Below are 15538 nucleotides of genomic sequence, written 5' to 3' on the forward strand. Positions count from 1 at the left end.
CAATAAAAATTTTTAAATGTGATATAAAGTTTTGAAGTAAATCAGAAATTGTTCAGCCTAAGAATTAAGGTAGTTAAAAGGACTAAACTTAAGATAAAACACATACAATCATCATTCAGGTCACTGACCTCACCAGATCCATAAAATCTGGTAACATATTCCCATACACTTTGACTGTAATATTCATGAACCATGAAGAAAACAAAAATATTATATTCTTCAATGTCAGCACCTCTGTTATAAACTAGAATAGGCTTCCAATACTTCCAGTAGCTCAAAATAACATCTAGCCACAGCTAAAAATTCAGACCCAGGTAACATCTGAGTCTTAAGAAACCTGTGCAACCTTGTTTTTCCAAACATTTTAAAATTAAATTTTCCTCTGTAGGTATACATCCAGAACAGATTTTGGATCTCCTCTCATGGTACAGTAAGAGCTCCATAACACACTTCTCAGAGTAAATTATGTCACCATACTGACGTAATTTAAAAAAAACATTTTCCTATTTTATGAAAAAAAAGTTGATTTTTACCAATGAAATGGTAAAATTAGAGGCAACTATAACTTAAAATTACATAGCTTCTTAATGTTTTATTCATAGCATTCTTTATACAGAAGCTTCACTGATATTTAATTTACTGCAGCATCCTGTTGGTGAAGCACAAAAAATTACATTATAAACAAAGAAACAAAGCACTTTGACTTTTTAAAATTATATATATATTTATATACAGTTGACAAATAGCATCACAATTATTACCATATAAAAAACTAAAAATCACCATGTAAGCTAAGGCCTAAGTTCTTAATCCAACTGTTCCCTTCTGTTACTATCTAAGAGATATAAGAAATTAAATTCCAGTACCTCAAAAAAAAAAAAAAAAAAAAAGGTCTACATTATTTACATACAGTATGGAAAATAAAAGCTGCTTTTTGGCTAAGTTAGATTGCTGATACCTACATTATTTACATTGTAAATGTTAGAGGGAGAAAGCACTACTAACAAATGCCATTTGAAATGAAAATATATTGTGCCTGGAATTTTGTTCTAAAATTAACTGTATATCCTAAATAAGTGTCTGTTGAAGAGAATCTGATTTCCCATAAATCTACTGAAAATTTAGACAGTTTCACTATGCTTCTTTATATTGCTAATCTAGATAGTGTTAAGTACAATATTGTAATAAGCACTGAAGCTTAAATGAAACGATGGCAACATGTGTGTAGATGGAATTTTATTTAAAACTATAAAATATAATGCCTTAATATTTACCCATAATTACGAGACTATCTAATATTCTTTTCATTCTTTAAGAAGTTTCATATATGACAGGTCCCTAAAACAGTGAAACCTTCCAGTAACTTACCAGAAAAAAGTTTCATTATATTATTTTGCTTGTAGAATTACTTTTCTAACATTAAAAAACATATCTAAACCCTTGGCAAAAACAAATGCAATCAATTCAGTGTAACAGACTGAGCTTTAAACTGTATTTTAATTATCAATTAACTGTAACCTATTGGTTAACTGAACCAAAAGTAGAATTTTAAATGATCTGCTATGAAACTTTTCAAATCAATTATAGAATGCATAGAAAAGTGGAGATAAATTTTGGGGAAGGTGTAAGGTAGTAAATGTGGAAAATGGTAAATGCTTAGTTTTAATAACAAAAGTTGCACTAAATGTACATGAAAGTTAAATTAACACAGTATAAAAGAGAAAAGTTTAAATAAACTGGGATTCACATATTACAATAGCAAAGTTATGACCGAATGAACTGAAGACATGAACAGTTCTGAAAATTCTCTTTTCAGCCTACTTCCAAAAGAAACAGTCAGGCTTTTTTCCTGTACATAGTTTTGAGCTTTGTCTATACCATATATAGTAGAAAAATAAATTCTTTAGCAACCTAGAAACAGTTTATAAAACTCTTAAAGTTTAATTTTCTTTGCCAGACATGCTGATGTTAAACTGACAGCTATAAATTAAAGCTATATAGATAATAGGTATAAGTAATATAGAACAAGAATACTACATTTACCAGATTTTTCTTTTTAAAAATTACTGTACTTTCTTAATTCCTGTGTGCTTTGCAATAGGAATAATAGGGATTTGTTTTCTTAGAAAAGATAATAACATGTAAGAGTATAACACAAATAAGATAATTTATAATATACATGTACTTCCACAGCAGCCTGGTTCATGTCAACATCTTGATTTTGAAGTCAAAATTAGAAGTACAATACCTAGGACATAACAGTTGGGAAAGACAGTATTTATTTTAGGAAAAAATGGAGCAAATCAAACTCTTAGGAGCCTCAAATCTCAAAATCATCTATTTACTATAGTATACATAAGACAACCTTAAAATTGCAATATGAAGATTACAACATGGACTGAAGAATTTTTTCTTTACTACACAAAATATAACCTAGCAACAAAAAACCACATTTTTTTTCCTTTCTGGGAAAAAAAAGGGCATGGTTTGATAATGAACAAATTTTGAATAAATCCTACCAAAATTTACCTATGCCACTTAATTCTGAAAATTTTATCCGTAATTTAGTGTTCTGGTTGTGACTTTGCTAACAAAATGTTTAACCTCCAAAGCAGCAGTCATTTACAGCAAATCTGGTACCAACATCAAAGGAAAATAATTGGTTTACAAAATGGTGCAAAAGCCACTTTGGATTTTAGTACAACATATCACAGAAAAGAATATGAATACAAGTTTGCAACTTTATATATACATACTCCAAAGAGGCTGTCAGTACCCAAAGTATTTTTATTGCTATATTAGCAATGGATTTTTGGATATGTTTTTTTAAGGGCCACATAAAAATAGATTCAAGGGACAGATTAAATTGAAGTCCTAGATTAAAATGTTTGGTTTAAAGAACTTTCTACAACAAATTTCATGTTTATGTATGAAAAGTTATATAACCTTATATGAAAATGTCATGAAGTATTTTCTACACTATACTAAATGTATTTCCCAAGAGGGAAAAAATTAAAATATCTAAAATATATTAGATTAAGATTACAAGACCATAATAGATCTTTTGAACATGCATCTGTTTACAGAATTAACAGTATACAAGATGTTGGTTTCATTATGGACTATAAAGAAATGAGTTGGTGACAACTATCCTTTGCACAACATTATCAACTCACTTTAGCCACAAGCATGTCCTTGGTATGTGTGTACAAGAAATATTTTCATTTACCCCCATCAAATCATCCACAGGTTTACTTAGAAGATGAAGGTGCAGAAATATGTTAAATGTATTTTTCTTTCTTTCAAACAACATCCCAAGCATGGCATAAGTAGCCTGAAATAATAAAATACTAACTGGGCTTTTAGTTATCTATACAGACTGCTAAAAGTAAATTAAGTTGCTCAAATTAACACATCAAATAACAAAACCAGCCATAAAGCAGGCTGGAAAGCATTAAATGTTTCATATATGTGAGTTTTTAAATCATTTAATTTCTATAGAAAAATTTTATTCACAATATAATGTGACAGAAAATGCCACAGGAATGATATACTGATTGCAATAAGGTTGCATGCAACAGCAGCTTTGTATTTTATAGCTATTTTTGTTTATAAAAATTAAACCTCTCAGTCATGCTTATCACATGGTCTTAGATTTGTAATGTAAATGAGTAAGGAATACCATACAGTTCAAAGAGGAAATGTCTCATCATTTTCAATGTGAATTATCTGTAAGAAACATGAAGTATACTACTGAACCCTGAAACATGCATGTCTAGATTTGCTTTTGTCCAATTTCAGGCTGTCTGCAATCCTTCTTACTTATATAATACCAAGAGGATCCGTCTGTAACTGTGGTTGTATTAGCTGAGGTTGCAATGGTGGTGGTAACTGAAGTGGTACCATTGGTTCTACCAACTGTCCTGGGTTTGAAGGTGGCTGTGGAGCCACAGTGTTTGCAGTTTCCACAATTTCTCCATTGTAAAAGAAAAACTGACACTGTTGAATGAATGTTTCAACAACGGATTGATGGATCTTGGTGGTAGACAGAAATTCTCGATTTTCAAAATCAGGTCTCATCAAAGTTGGCCAAAAACAGATGGATAAGTTGTCTGCTGTCATTAAGTTGACTTTATTATGTTGACTGACCCTGAAATTATGATATAAAAGAACAATTAGAAACCAGTCAAAACTCATTATAATTAAAGAATTCATGAGTCGGAAATTATTTCAGATGATTTGGCTTTACTTTTTTTTAAAAAATCTTAAATTCAAATTTGAAACATTTTCTTCTTGTGCATTCCATGTTCAACTACATTCTAATAACAGAAGACAGCAGTAAAATCCATTCCTTATGAGAATCAAAGATGGTTTTTACTTCAAGAAAAATTATTCTATCTCCAACCAGGAGACTTTTTAACTTTCAAAAAAAATTAAGTTTCTAGTATTATAAAAAAACAATCTTTTTAATCATCAACTACCTTGCACATCATTACAAATTTAATTTCAATGACAACAGTTCACGGAAGCACATTCTACTTTAAAATTCTTATGATTTAACAATAAATTAATTACAAATGATCATATATTACTAATTTGCACTTACAGTCTTTTAAATATGTGAGCAAGCATTACTACCACCGTATATAAAAATCAAGAAGCAAATCTTGAATTTTAACTCAAAATTATTAAATGGGGAGGAAGTTTTAGATATTTTATCCAACCCTCTCATTTCACATATAAATAAACAGCTCAATACGTAAAGTAGCAGGAAAATTTTATACTTAACTGTGCATATCAAAAAGTTTAAAACTTAAACCAAAGGACCCACATCCCCAAACACAGGAATTGTTCATCCAAGGTAAAATAAATGCCCTAAAACCATGTGTTCTGTGGTAAAAAGTCATTATTTTTTCTTAAGAGACTAAATTAGAATATTCAGAATAAAATCAACCTTTTCTTAAAATACAGTGTATAGTGGGGCCCAGTCAGGTATCTCTATGTGGTAGTCAAATAAAGATTCTGAAAATGCCTGTAAATTTGAAAGACATGAACATGGGAAAGTCTAATAGTTGAGTCAAAACAAACAAACAAAAAGGAGGTAATGTCTGAGTTGAGTAAAGGGTAATGGGTGTTAGTAAAACACTAGGAAGAGTACTTCAGTCAAAACAGTGGTTCTCAAATACTACAAAGCTAAAGTAATCAAACAGCATGGTATTGGCATAAAAACAGACACATGGATCAATGGAACAGAACAGAGGGCACAGAAATGAACCCACACATCTATAGACAATTAATCTTCAACGAAGGAGAATACACAATGGAGAAAAGACAGTGTCTTCAGCAAGTAGGAGAGCTGTACAGCCACATGTAAATCAGTGAAGTTAGAACACTTTCTCACATTATACAAAAAAATGAAGTCAAAACGGCATGGGACTTAAATGTAAGACATGACACCATAAAACTCCTAGACGAGAACATATGCAAAACACTCTCTGACATTGTCATTTAGTCGCTAAGTTCTATCCGACTCCTTTGTGACCCCACGGACTGTAGCCCACCAGGCTCCTCTGCCCGTGAGATTTCCCAGGCAAGAATACTGGAGTGGGTTGCCATTTCCTTTTCCAGGGGATCTTCCCGACCCAGGTTCGAGCCTGTGTCTTTTGCATTAGCAGGCAGATTCTTTACCACTGAGCCACCTGGGAAGCCATATTCTCTTGACGTAAATCATAGCAATGCTTTCTCAGGTCAGCTGCCCAAGGCAATGGAAATAAAAGCAAAAATAAATGGGACCTAATCAAGCTTACAAGCTTTTGCATAGCAAAGCAAACCATAAACAAAATGAAAAGACAACCTATGGAATGGGAGAAAATATTTGCAAACAGTGTGATCAACAAGGAGTTAATTTCAAATACACAAACAGTTCATACGACTCAGTATCAAAAAAAAACACAAAACAAACCCAATCAAAAATGGGCAGAAAATCTACATAGACATTTCTCCAACGACATACAGATGACCAATAGGCACATGAACACATGCTCAACATTACTAATTATTAGAGAAATGCAAATTAAAACTAAACTGAGATACCATCACACACTCCTCATAATGGCCATCATCAAAAAGTCTACAAATAATAAATGATGAAGAGGGTTTGGTGGAAAGTGAACCCTCCTACACTGTTGTTGGTAGGAATGTAAATTGGTGCAGCTACTATGGAGAATAGTATGGAGGTTTTTTAAAATATTAGAGTTGCCATATGACCCAGCAATCTCACTCCCGGGCATACATCCAGAAAAGATGAAAACTCTAAACTGAGATGATATATCCACCCCAATGTTCACATCAGCATTATTTACAACAGCTAAGGCATGGAAGCAACTTAAAAGTGTCCATCAAAAGATGAAAGGATAAACATATGGTAAATATATATACACAATGGAATAAAAAAGAATGAAATGATGCTATCTGTAGCTAATGAATGGACCTAGAGACAAACTAAGCAAAGTAAGTCAGAAAGAGAAAGATAAATACCATACAATATCACTTTATGTGAGATCTAAAAGATAAAATGAGGGTGGGACGTTCTGGGAGAATAGCATTGAAACATGTATATTATCATATGTGAAACAGAACACCATTCCATGTTCGATGCATGAGACAAGGGCTCAGGGCCGGGGCAATGGGATGGCCCAGAGGGATGGGATGGGGAGGGAGGTGAGTGGGGGGTCCAGGAAGGGGAACACATGTAGACCCATGGCTGATTCATGTCAATGTATGGCAAAAACTATTACAATATTGTAAAGTAATTAGCCCCCAACTAAAATAAATAAATTTATTAAAAAAAAAAAGAAACAAACAAACAAAAAATGATACAAATGAACTTATTTGTTCAAAACAGAAACAGATTCACAGATATAGAAAACCTATGGTTACCAAAAGGGAAAGGGCAGGAGAGGAATAAATGAGGACTTTGAAATTAACAGATACACATTACTACATATAAAATACAAAAACGATAAGGCCCTACTGTATAGCACAGGAACTATATTTGATATTCCATAATAACCTATAATGGAAAAGAATCTGAGAAAGTATGTAACTGAATCACTTTGCTGAACATCTGAAACCAACATAACATTGTAAATCAACATTAAAAAAAAAAAAAAAACCTCCCAGTGAGTGGTTCTCAGTGTATATCAGAATCTCCTGGAGGGCCTGTTAAAACACAGATTGATAATTATGTCTTGGGTGGGGACTGATAATTTAAATTCCTAACGAATTCCCAGGTTTTGCTGATGCTGCTGGCTTGAGAACTGAATTTTGAGAAAGACTAAGGCAGTCATGTTACGATAAGGAACCAGGCACAAATTGATACTTTTTGTTAAATGCTATTAGTTTAATACAGTGGCACTGTAATAATAATGTGGTGGGAACAGAAAGGAAATTTAACAGAATAAGTTAGAACTAGCCCACTTAATGTTAAACAATTTGGATTTTTTTCTTCAGGATATAAGTGATCTTTACAGATAGAGTTTTCAGAACGATCACTCTGGCATCATGATCAAAGGAGAAAGAAAAACTGGCAGAGAGCGCTCAATGACAAACTAGAGTTCCCTAAACGAGAAATGATGAAAATAAAACTAAAGCAGTGGCAGAGGAATGAAAAGGAAAAATAATTACGAGAAAAAGCTAATTTGACACAGTAACTCACTGAATATGAAAGGTGAAAGAGAATATATTCAAAGAACAACTCTATGGATTAATTTTTGCAATCTGTCAATCACTCATTATATATTTATCATTTATTTCCTATATTAGAATGTAAGTTCCATGAAATGTGTGATTATTTTATTTACTGGTATCTGTACAGCACTTATAAGAGTATCTGGCACAAAGAGTAAACCCATTATCATCAATAATTGAATGTTTCTTTTACAATTTAAGTCTGATGATACAATTTCTCTATTCTACTTTCTAGTGGCTCCCCATACCATTCAGAGAAAAAATCATGCAATGTTTTTCTCATTGACACTTGCTCCCCCACCCCAACCCCTATAAATGCCAGTTGAACTCAACAGTGAAATTAGTAATATACGTGAAGGCAACCTCCTTGTGAAAATATTTTGAGGACTAAAGCTAGTCAGTCGGAGAAGGCAATGGCACCCCACTCCAGTATTCTTGCCTGGAGAATCCTAGGGACGGCGGAGCCTGGTGGGCTGCCGTCTATGGGGTCGCACAGAGTCGGACACGACTGAAGCAACTTAGCAGCAGCAGCAAAGCTAGTCAATAGGTTACACTCTGAGTAGTACTGTCCTATCCTTCACTCTGCTGAAGGAAAGTATGCCTCTTTGCCATTCCTCAATGTATCAAATGTGCCTGTTGTCACTAACTGTTGTATCATTTGAGTCAAACACACTAAGTGTCTAACATAACACTGATGGTGGACCAGCACATGATTCTTTGAACATACTCTTTCCTTTGTCCTTTTTCCTTATTATTTTTTAATGAAGTTCAATTCTTATTTCAGCACTTCAATCAGACTATAAAATATTATGTTCATATACCATCCCAACATTCCATACGAGATAATGTCTCTTATAGTACTCTGTACACATCTGTTAAAGCATTAACCATCTGTATGGTAATTTTCAAAAGAGGAAATTCCACTAACTATACTGCAATGCTATGTATGCTGGTATTTTCTCAGAGAAGGAGACTTCAGAGAAGTTACTAGAAATGTTTATAATTTTATGCTACAATGATAACAACAAAACTTTAATATTCTCTTTTAAGAGGTACAGACTGAAATGTACTTCTTCTGGACACTGACATTATTAGCTTAAAAAGCCAAACATGAGTTCATTACAATATTAGTAGAAAATATTGTGAAGGGTGGACTTTTTAAAAAAGTAGTACAAATACTAATAATTCTTCTCAGTCTCAATAACAACTCTGTGAGGTGTTATTCTTCTCACTCTTATATAGTCAAGAAAATCAAGACTTAGGAAGGGTTAAAAAATTTGTCCAAGGCCACAGAACTAAAAATGTTTCAAAACCAAGCCTATGTAACTCCAAAGTCTTGAGGTTTATCCCATTATACAATATCAATATTTTCTTTCATTTAACGAATGATATTGGCACGAGTTTCTTTATAGAGAAAAGCATGAACTTGAAGCTTTACATTATTTACGATTTTTGATATTGGATAATGTTATGCATTTCAGTCAAGAAGGATGGTAATATGAATTCAAGTTTCTAATAGACTTTCACTATGAAGACTATACAAACAAAACAAGCAAGATACACAAAAGAAATAGTACAAAAGAAGAGGCAATTAAACCACTTAATAAAATTTGGATTCTAACCGTAAGATGTGTCACTTGAGCAAATGATTTCTTTCTTTAAATCTCAATTTTTCCAACTTCAAACAGGTTGATTTGGTTAATTATCTAAGTGTCATTTTGTAACTAAAATTCTAATATTCTAAAGCAAAGAACTGTTAAAGAATAGCAATGACAAAAAAAAAAGTACTCACCACACTTAATTATACTAAAAGGGTCATATACCTTTCTTTAAAAAAGTTGATGAAAAACCTATTTTACAAATCCAGGAAAAAATGATCTAGAGATTCAAAACTGAACTGTATGTTTAGTTTGTCTCTATCTTAAAATTATCCAATTTACAGTTACATGTTGAAATCTGTAGTGCATTTTACTTGCAAAAACAAAAAATAAAAATACCTGTTTAGATGTGTTATTATATATCTGAATACATCATAGTTAACATGATGAAATTTCTTAACAATTTCTTTCAGTGCATGAAGACGTTCTGCTTTATCCAGAATTTCTGTAAAAGTAGTGAGGAATTTGTATGAAACACAGACATTAAAAAATATTCATAAAGCTTCTTTCTATGCTTATTGTATAAAACAATCAAGAATGTGTATGAAATATGTTAGAAGAGGTAAACAAAAACAAAGAAAATGTAAAGAATCTGCTATTAAATATATTATCATTTATTACAATAGACTTTTCACAAAGCTAATAACTGAAAAAGTAACTTGGAGATGGCGAAATGGTGTATTAGTAATTTTTTAAAGCAACACTTAACTAGATACTGACTTAGAATCAACTAATCACTAACAAATGTTATGCTCTTAATATTCATGGTACAAAGAGTAAATATTTTAGGCTTTGTGGATGAAACTATTCAACTCTGCAGCTGTACAAAAGCAGCCATAGACAATATGCAACAAGAGTGGCTTTGTTCCAATAGAACTTAAAAAAAAACTGAATTTCATATAATTTTAACATATCATATAATTTTTTCTTTTAACATTTTCAACCATTTAAAAATGTAAAAAACATTCTTAGCTTGCAAGCCTTCTGAAAACTGATGGCAAGCTGAATTTTTGGCTTATAGGTCAGTTTGCCAGCACCTGATTTAAAGCATCACCATATACTTATTTATAATTCACCTAGCTTATCAAACATCTTTTTTCACAATCACTACAGCAGTCACTTTTCAAATTTATGCAAATTATGAAACAGGATAACTGAAAGGCGGTTCTGCTGTCAATAGGAGGAGAGAAGAGAGCACCCTTACTGCTTCTCTTCCACATTCACTTCTTTCTTCCAAAATAACAGTGGGTTCCTCTGGAGGGGTCCAATCCACACAGCAACTCATGGCAGGTAGTACAAATACCACTTACTGTGTATTAGTCACTCAGCTGTGTCTGCCTCTTTGCGACCCCATGAACTACAGCCCACCAGGCTCCTCTGTCCATGGGATTGTCCAGGCAGGAATACTGGTGTGGGTGGTCATTCCCTTCTCTAGGGGATCTTCCTGACCCAGGGATCAAACCCAGATCTTCCACATTGCAGGCAGATTCTTTACCATCTGAGCCACCAGGGAAGCCCAAAAACCAAGTACTAACAAATTTCTCATTTGCCACATATTACTTCTAAATTGGCCCTCAATAATTTCCTAACTAGGAAAATTCTAAGGCTATTGTTTACAGTCAAAAACTAAGAAAATCTAAGCTATCAAATGGACTATTTTCCCAGTTTATATATGAGACTATGTATAAGGCAACTGCATCATGTGCCAATATATTGAAGTGGATTTTAATTAAAAGAAAATTAACCGAGAACTCTAACAATCAGAATTGTAAGCAAGTAACTTCACTCTGAAGAGCCTGAAGACTTAGAAATCAGAAGGAAATATTGAAGAGAAATATTTAGAAACTAAATATTGAGAACACAATAAGGATTAAGCACTAGGTTACCTGACAGTCAAATAGACTTTTTTCTTCTCATTTTCCAGATAACAAACTAGTATCTGCTAAGTAGAAACATCTGGATGAACGATGATGCCAAGGAAGAATCAATACTGAATAGGAATGCATTTTCCTGTCTAACTTTCTCAAAAACTGACTTAAGACACAAGGCGAAAGTTAATTTCTTTGACTTAAAATTTATATTTTACTAAAGTACATTACAGATACATTCATTTGAAGAATTAATTTCTTTTTTCCTACAATGCCTTTGAGTTTGAATTAAAACACAAACCTCAAACTTCCAGCACTATTATCTAACTTTTAGGAGCACCTAGTCATTTAGGAGGCTAGCTAAAACTATTTAAAAGGTAAGAACTTGAATAAACAGCTCTAGAAGCTGAATTTTTATTTGCTACACATTCTACTGAATGACCTATTTTAACACATAGCAACCAATGTACAAACCTCACTACCATCATCCCTCTCAAAAAAAAAAAAAAAAAAAAGGCTTATACTTACTTGCTGCTTCCAGTAGCTCTGGATGAAGAGAATATGGAATTAAAGGATCTGGTAGATCTGCAAAGAAAGCTTTAAGAGCTCCAGCTACAGCATTTACTGTTACTTCCATTGATACTAGACTGATATTATGGTCTGCAAGACAAAAGTTGAAATTAAAAATTATAACAAATTTAAATTTATTACAAGAGAAGTAAGCTAAATGGGTACTTGAAGATCCAAAGATATTTAAGTCTTCTCATTGATCATCTTTATTTACAGGCAGGTTCATCTCGCCTCCATTGTTTTAATGTAAGTTTGCCTGATAAAACTATAGATAATGAAAGAGAAAACCAAGCAAGGAGCATTTTCTGTTACAATAAAAAAACCTATTAAGCTTATTAGTATACAGGCAATATTATTTAACATCTCTCTTCTCTTAAAACATTTTGTTTAATGCAAGCTATTTAAAAGAGATCATAAGGAAACAGACACAAGATAGGAATCATACATATAAATTCAAGCTTCAACCTTTTAACTTATACTTTAAAAATTTTAATATAAAACACTTTAAACACTTATCAGTGAAGTTCTGACTTTAAATAAACAAGAACAGAACACAGTAAAAGTGTATTATAAGGTTAATTTGCTATTTTAATGTCTTATTTTCCTTTTATAAATACAATGAATACTTATGATAAAGAAAAAATTACCCCCATAATCAAGAGATAATCACTGTTTATACTTTAGCATGTTTCCTTTCATCCCTTTTCTGCTCATTTGAAAAAAAAAAAAGATGAATCATATACATTTTATATTGAATTTCATTTTTAAGGTATTATCCAAGGTTATTGAAATTTCACCAGCAACTTTGAAAAAATTTTTTTTAGGGAGCAGGAAACATTCCATTGCAATTTCAAGCTTGTAGAAATTCTGCAATAATAATAAAAATACAAAGAACTCACACATACCCTTAACCAAGAATCACCAATCTTTACATCTTGTCCTACACATAAACAATTTTAACAACTATACAACATTCTCCCAGACATAAAATTTACATAATATTCTATTAATTCTATTACTGAAGATTTAGATTTATTTCATTTAAAAAAACTATAAAGATGTTATGATTAAAAACGTGCATTTACTAAAGCTTACTTCCTTAGGCAGGCTGCTACCGCTGCTAAATCACTTCAGTCATGTCCGACTCTGTGCGACCCCATAGACGGCAGCCCACCAGGCTCCCCCATCCCTGGGATTCTCCAGGCAAGAACACTGGAGTGGGTTGCCATTTCCTTCTCCAATGTATGAAAGTGAAAAGTGAAAGTGAAATTGCTCAGTCGTGTCTGACTCTTAGCGACCCCATGGTCTGAGCCTACCAGGCTCCTCTGTCCATGGGATTTTCCAGGCAAGAGTACTGGAATGGGGTGCCATTGCCTTCTCCTTTAGGCAGGCTACATTCCTTGAAATATAAGCTACCTAGTGAACATTTAACATGGTGTCTGGCACAGAAAACTCATCATATGCATTATCTCATTATTCTTTGGTTATTTTTAGCACTCCCATTCTAGATTATGAAAAAGTTGCTGTTTAGAAAGATTAACTTCCAGAGGCCACAAAGACAGTAAGAGACTTCCCGGGTGGTGCTAGCGGTAAAGAACCCGCCTGCCAATGCAGGAGATGTAAGAGATGTGGATTTGATCCTTGGGTTGGAAAGATCTGAAGGAGGGCACAGCAACCCGCTCCAGTATTCTTGCCTGGGTAATCTCATGGACAGAGGAGCCTGGAAGGCTACAGACCATAGGGTCGCAAATAGTTGGACACAACTGAATCAACTTAGCACAGTATGGTGGAACTAGAAAACAAAACCAGAAAGTCTAGATCAAGAGGCCCTGGTACTGACTACTGTTCCTTTATTACTTAGAAGTAAAATTGTTTGAATTTGATAAAGTCAAAACAGTTCTTATAACAAAATACTTTTTAAAAGTGAAACACTAACAATACTTTTTCAAAAGCAAAGCACACACATCCCCTTCTCCAACACTCAACAATTTTACCATTTCAACACATATAATCTTCATTATTCTATATAGTTATCTAGTATTCTACTTGTAAACATGAGTGGACATCCCACCTTTAAAACAAAATACAAACAATGCTGCAATAAATTTCTTGGTAGGCTTACACAAAGACTTTAACATAAATATTTACAAATGGAATTTCTCCAGCAAAAGCTATCTAAAGCACCCATAACCAATAATATACAACATACCTGGTTGCCTATGCCCTACCAATAATCTTTTCCATTCTCATAATAAATACAACCTTTTTGTTTTAATTTTTATTTATTTATAACTGACAGAGGCTGAGCATATTTTCATATATATGTTAGTTCTTCTAAAATGAATTGCTTAATCTAGCAAAGAAATTCCATAGCCCCCCCTAGGTTTACAGTTTTTCTCCTGATTTTTTTTTATCCACTGTTCCATAGAGAAGCTTTTATATTTTTAGGCAGTCCAATTTATCATTTTGTTCATGCTTACTAGGTTTCATGTCAAGTTTAAGCCTCTCCCTACTCCAACATTATAAAAATATTCACTCATTTCTCTCCCTAGTACATACAGTTTTCATTTTTTTCACTTAAATCTTTGATCTCATATAGAATTAATTTGAGTAGGAAATTCAGCTTTTTAAAAAATCCCTAATTAGTCAGTTGGCACAGTATCATGAAAGAAAAAAAAAACTTTCAAATTGCACCTAAAAGTAAATCTGCATACACCAAGATGATGATCCATCATAACTCAATTTACTGCTTTTCCAATTCTGGTAATGGATTTATAGCTCTCCTGTTTCTTGACTCTGGTATCTGTTTGATTAAATACTCCTAATACTACTTCAAAACTTTCTCCCATAATCCATAATCTTAAGGAGGTTTTCATGTGAAATTTCAATAAGGAAACAAACAAAATGATGGTTGTGTCTTATATAATTATCTTTTTACCTTGATCAAACTGCTTTTGAATATTGTCTTGATCAGTTTTGTTCCCACTAACACGGTAGAGTCCTTCAGTACACAATCCTAAAATAGAGAAAGAGACTTTTGTACATGCATATATAGGTACAACAACGAATATACTTAACCTTATGTACAACTTAGTGACTTACAAAATATGGTGGTAAATATTTTTAGGAATAAAATAATTTTGAACATTTCATTTAAAGTAAGTTCACAATGGACTATTTTAATTTTAAACCAGTTAGGCTACTCAGTTCCATGCAAAAAATGAGAAGAAACATTCTTCCTATTTCTTTTACTAAATACATCTAATTTCCTGACTGATATACTAAAAAAAATCAAAAGACACTGAAAGGTGGAGAGAGAGTGAATTGAACAGCAACTGTAAGAACTTGAAAAACAACATGACTGAATTCTCTGGGTTTTCTTTTTGCCTTATATATCCTAGACCAGGCAACAGAGAAGCCTGCAACCCAGCAACACTGATGAACACAGGCAAAAAAATAAAAGTAACAACAAACCACCACTCAGAAAACCAAGAAGAAAAGCCTGCTCTCTCTGGTGAAGGGATTGGGAAAGGTGTAGACTAGCAAGCAAAATCATTTTTAATTACTGTCCTACTCCAGCTAAACACCATGGAACCTACGCCTCCTCATTCACAACAATGGCAACCAAGTAGAATTCTACTTTAGCCAGCAGTAACAAAGGTGTCCTTCCCCTCTCAAGATGTCAGCAAGGGC

The 15538-nt window shown here is 32.9% G+C and overlaps 1 protein-coding gene across 4 annotated transcripts in view; it reads right to left on the reverse strand.

Moving 5' to 3' along the window:
• Positions 1 to 1221: 1221 nt before the first annotated feature.
• Positions 1222 to 15538, reverse strand: part of ARHGAP5 (Rho GTPase activating protein 5) — a 73172-nt gene continuing 58855 nt past the window's right edge. For all 4 annotated transcript variants that reach the window (XM_081548006.1, XM_081548008.1, XM_081548004.1 and 1 more), the window contains exons 4-7: positions 14784 to 14861; positions 11804 to 11935; positions 9747 to 9852; positions 1222 to 4150 (exon numbers count right to left, since the gene is read on the reverse strand). In XM_081548006.1, the coding sequence (XP_081404132.1) occupies positions 3823 to 4150; positions 9747 to 9852; positions 11804 to 11935; positions 14784 to 14861 (644 nt within the window). In that variant the 3' untranslated portion in view covers positions 1222 to 3822. The remainder of the gene's footprint in view (positions 4151 to 9746; positions 9853 to 11803; positions 11936 to 14783; positions 14862 to 15538) is intronic.

Source organism: Giraffa tippelskirchi, chromosome 12, assembly GCF_054371585.1.
Source record: "Giraffa tippelskirchi isolate mGirTip1 chromosome 12, T2T-mGirTip1v1.2.pri, whole genome shotgun sequence".
Lineage (NCBI taxonomy): Eukaryota > Metazoa > Chordata > Mammalia > Artiodactyla > Giraffidae > Giraffa > Giraffa tippelskirchi.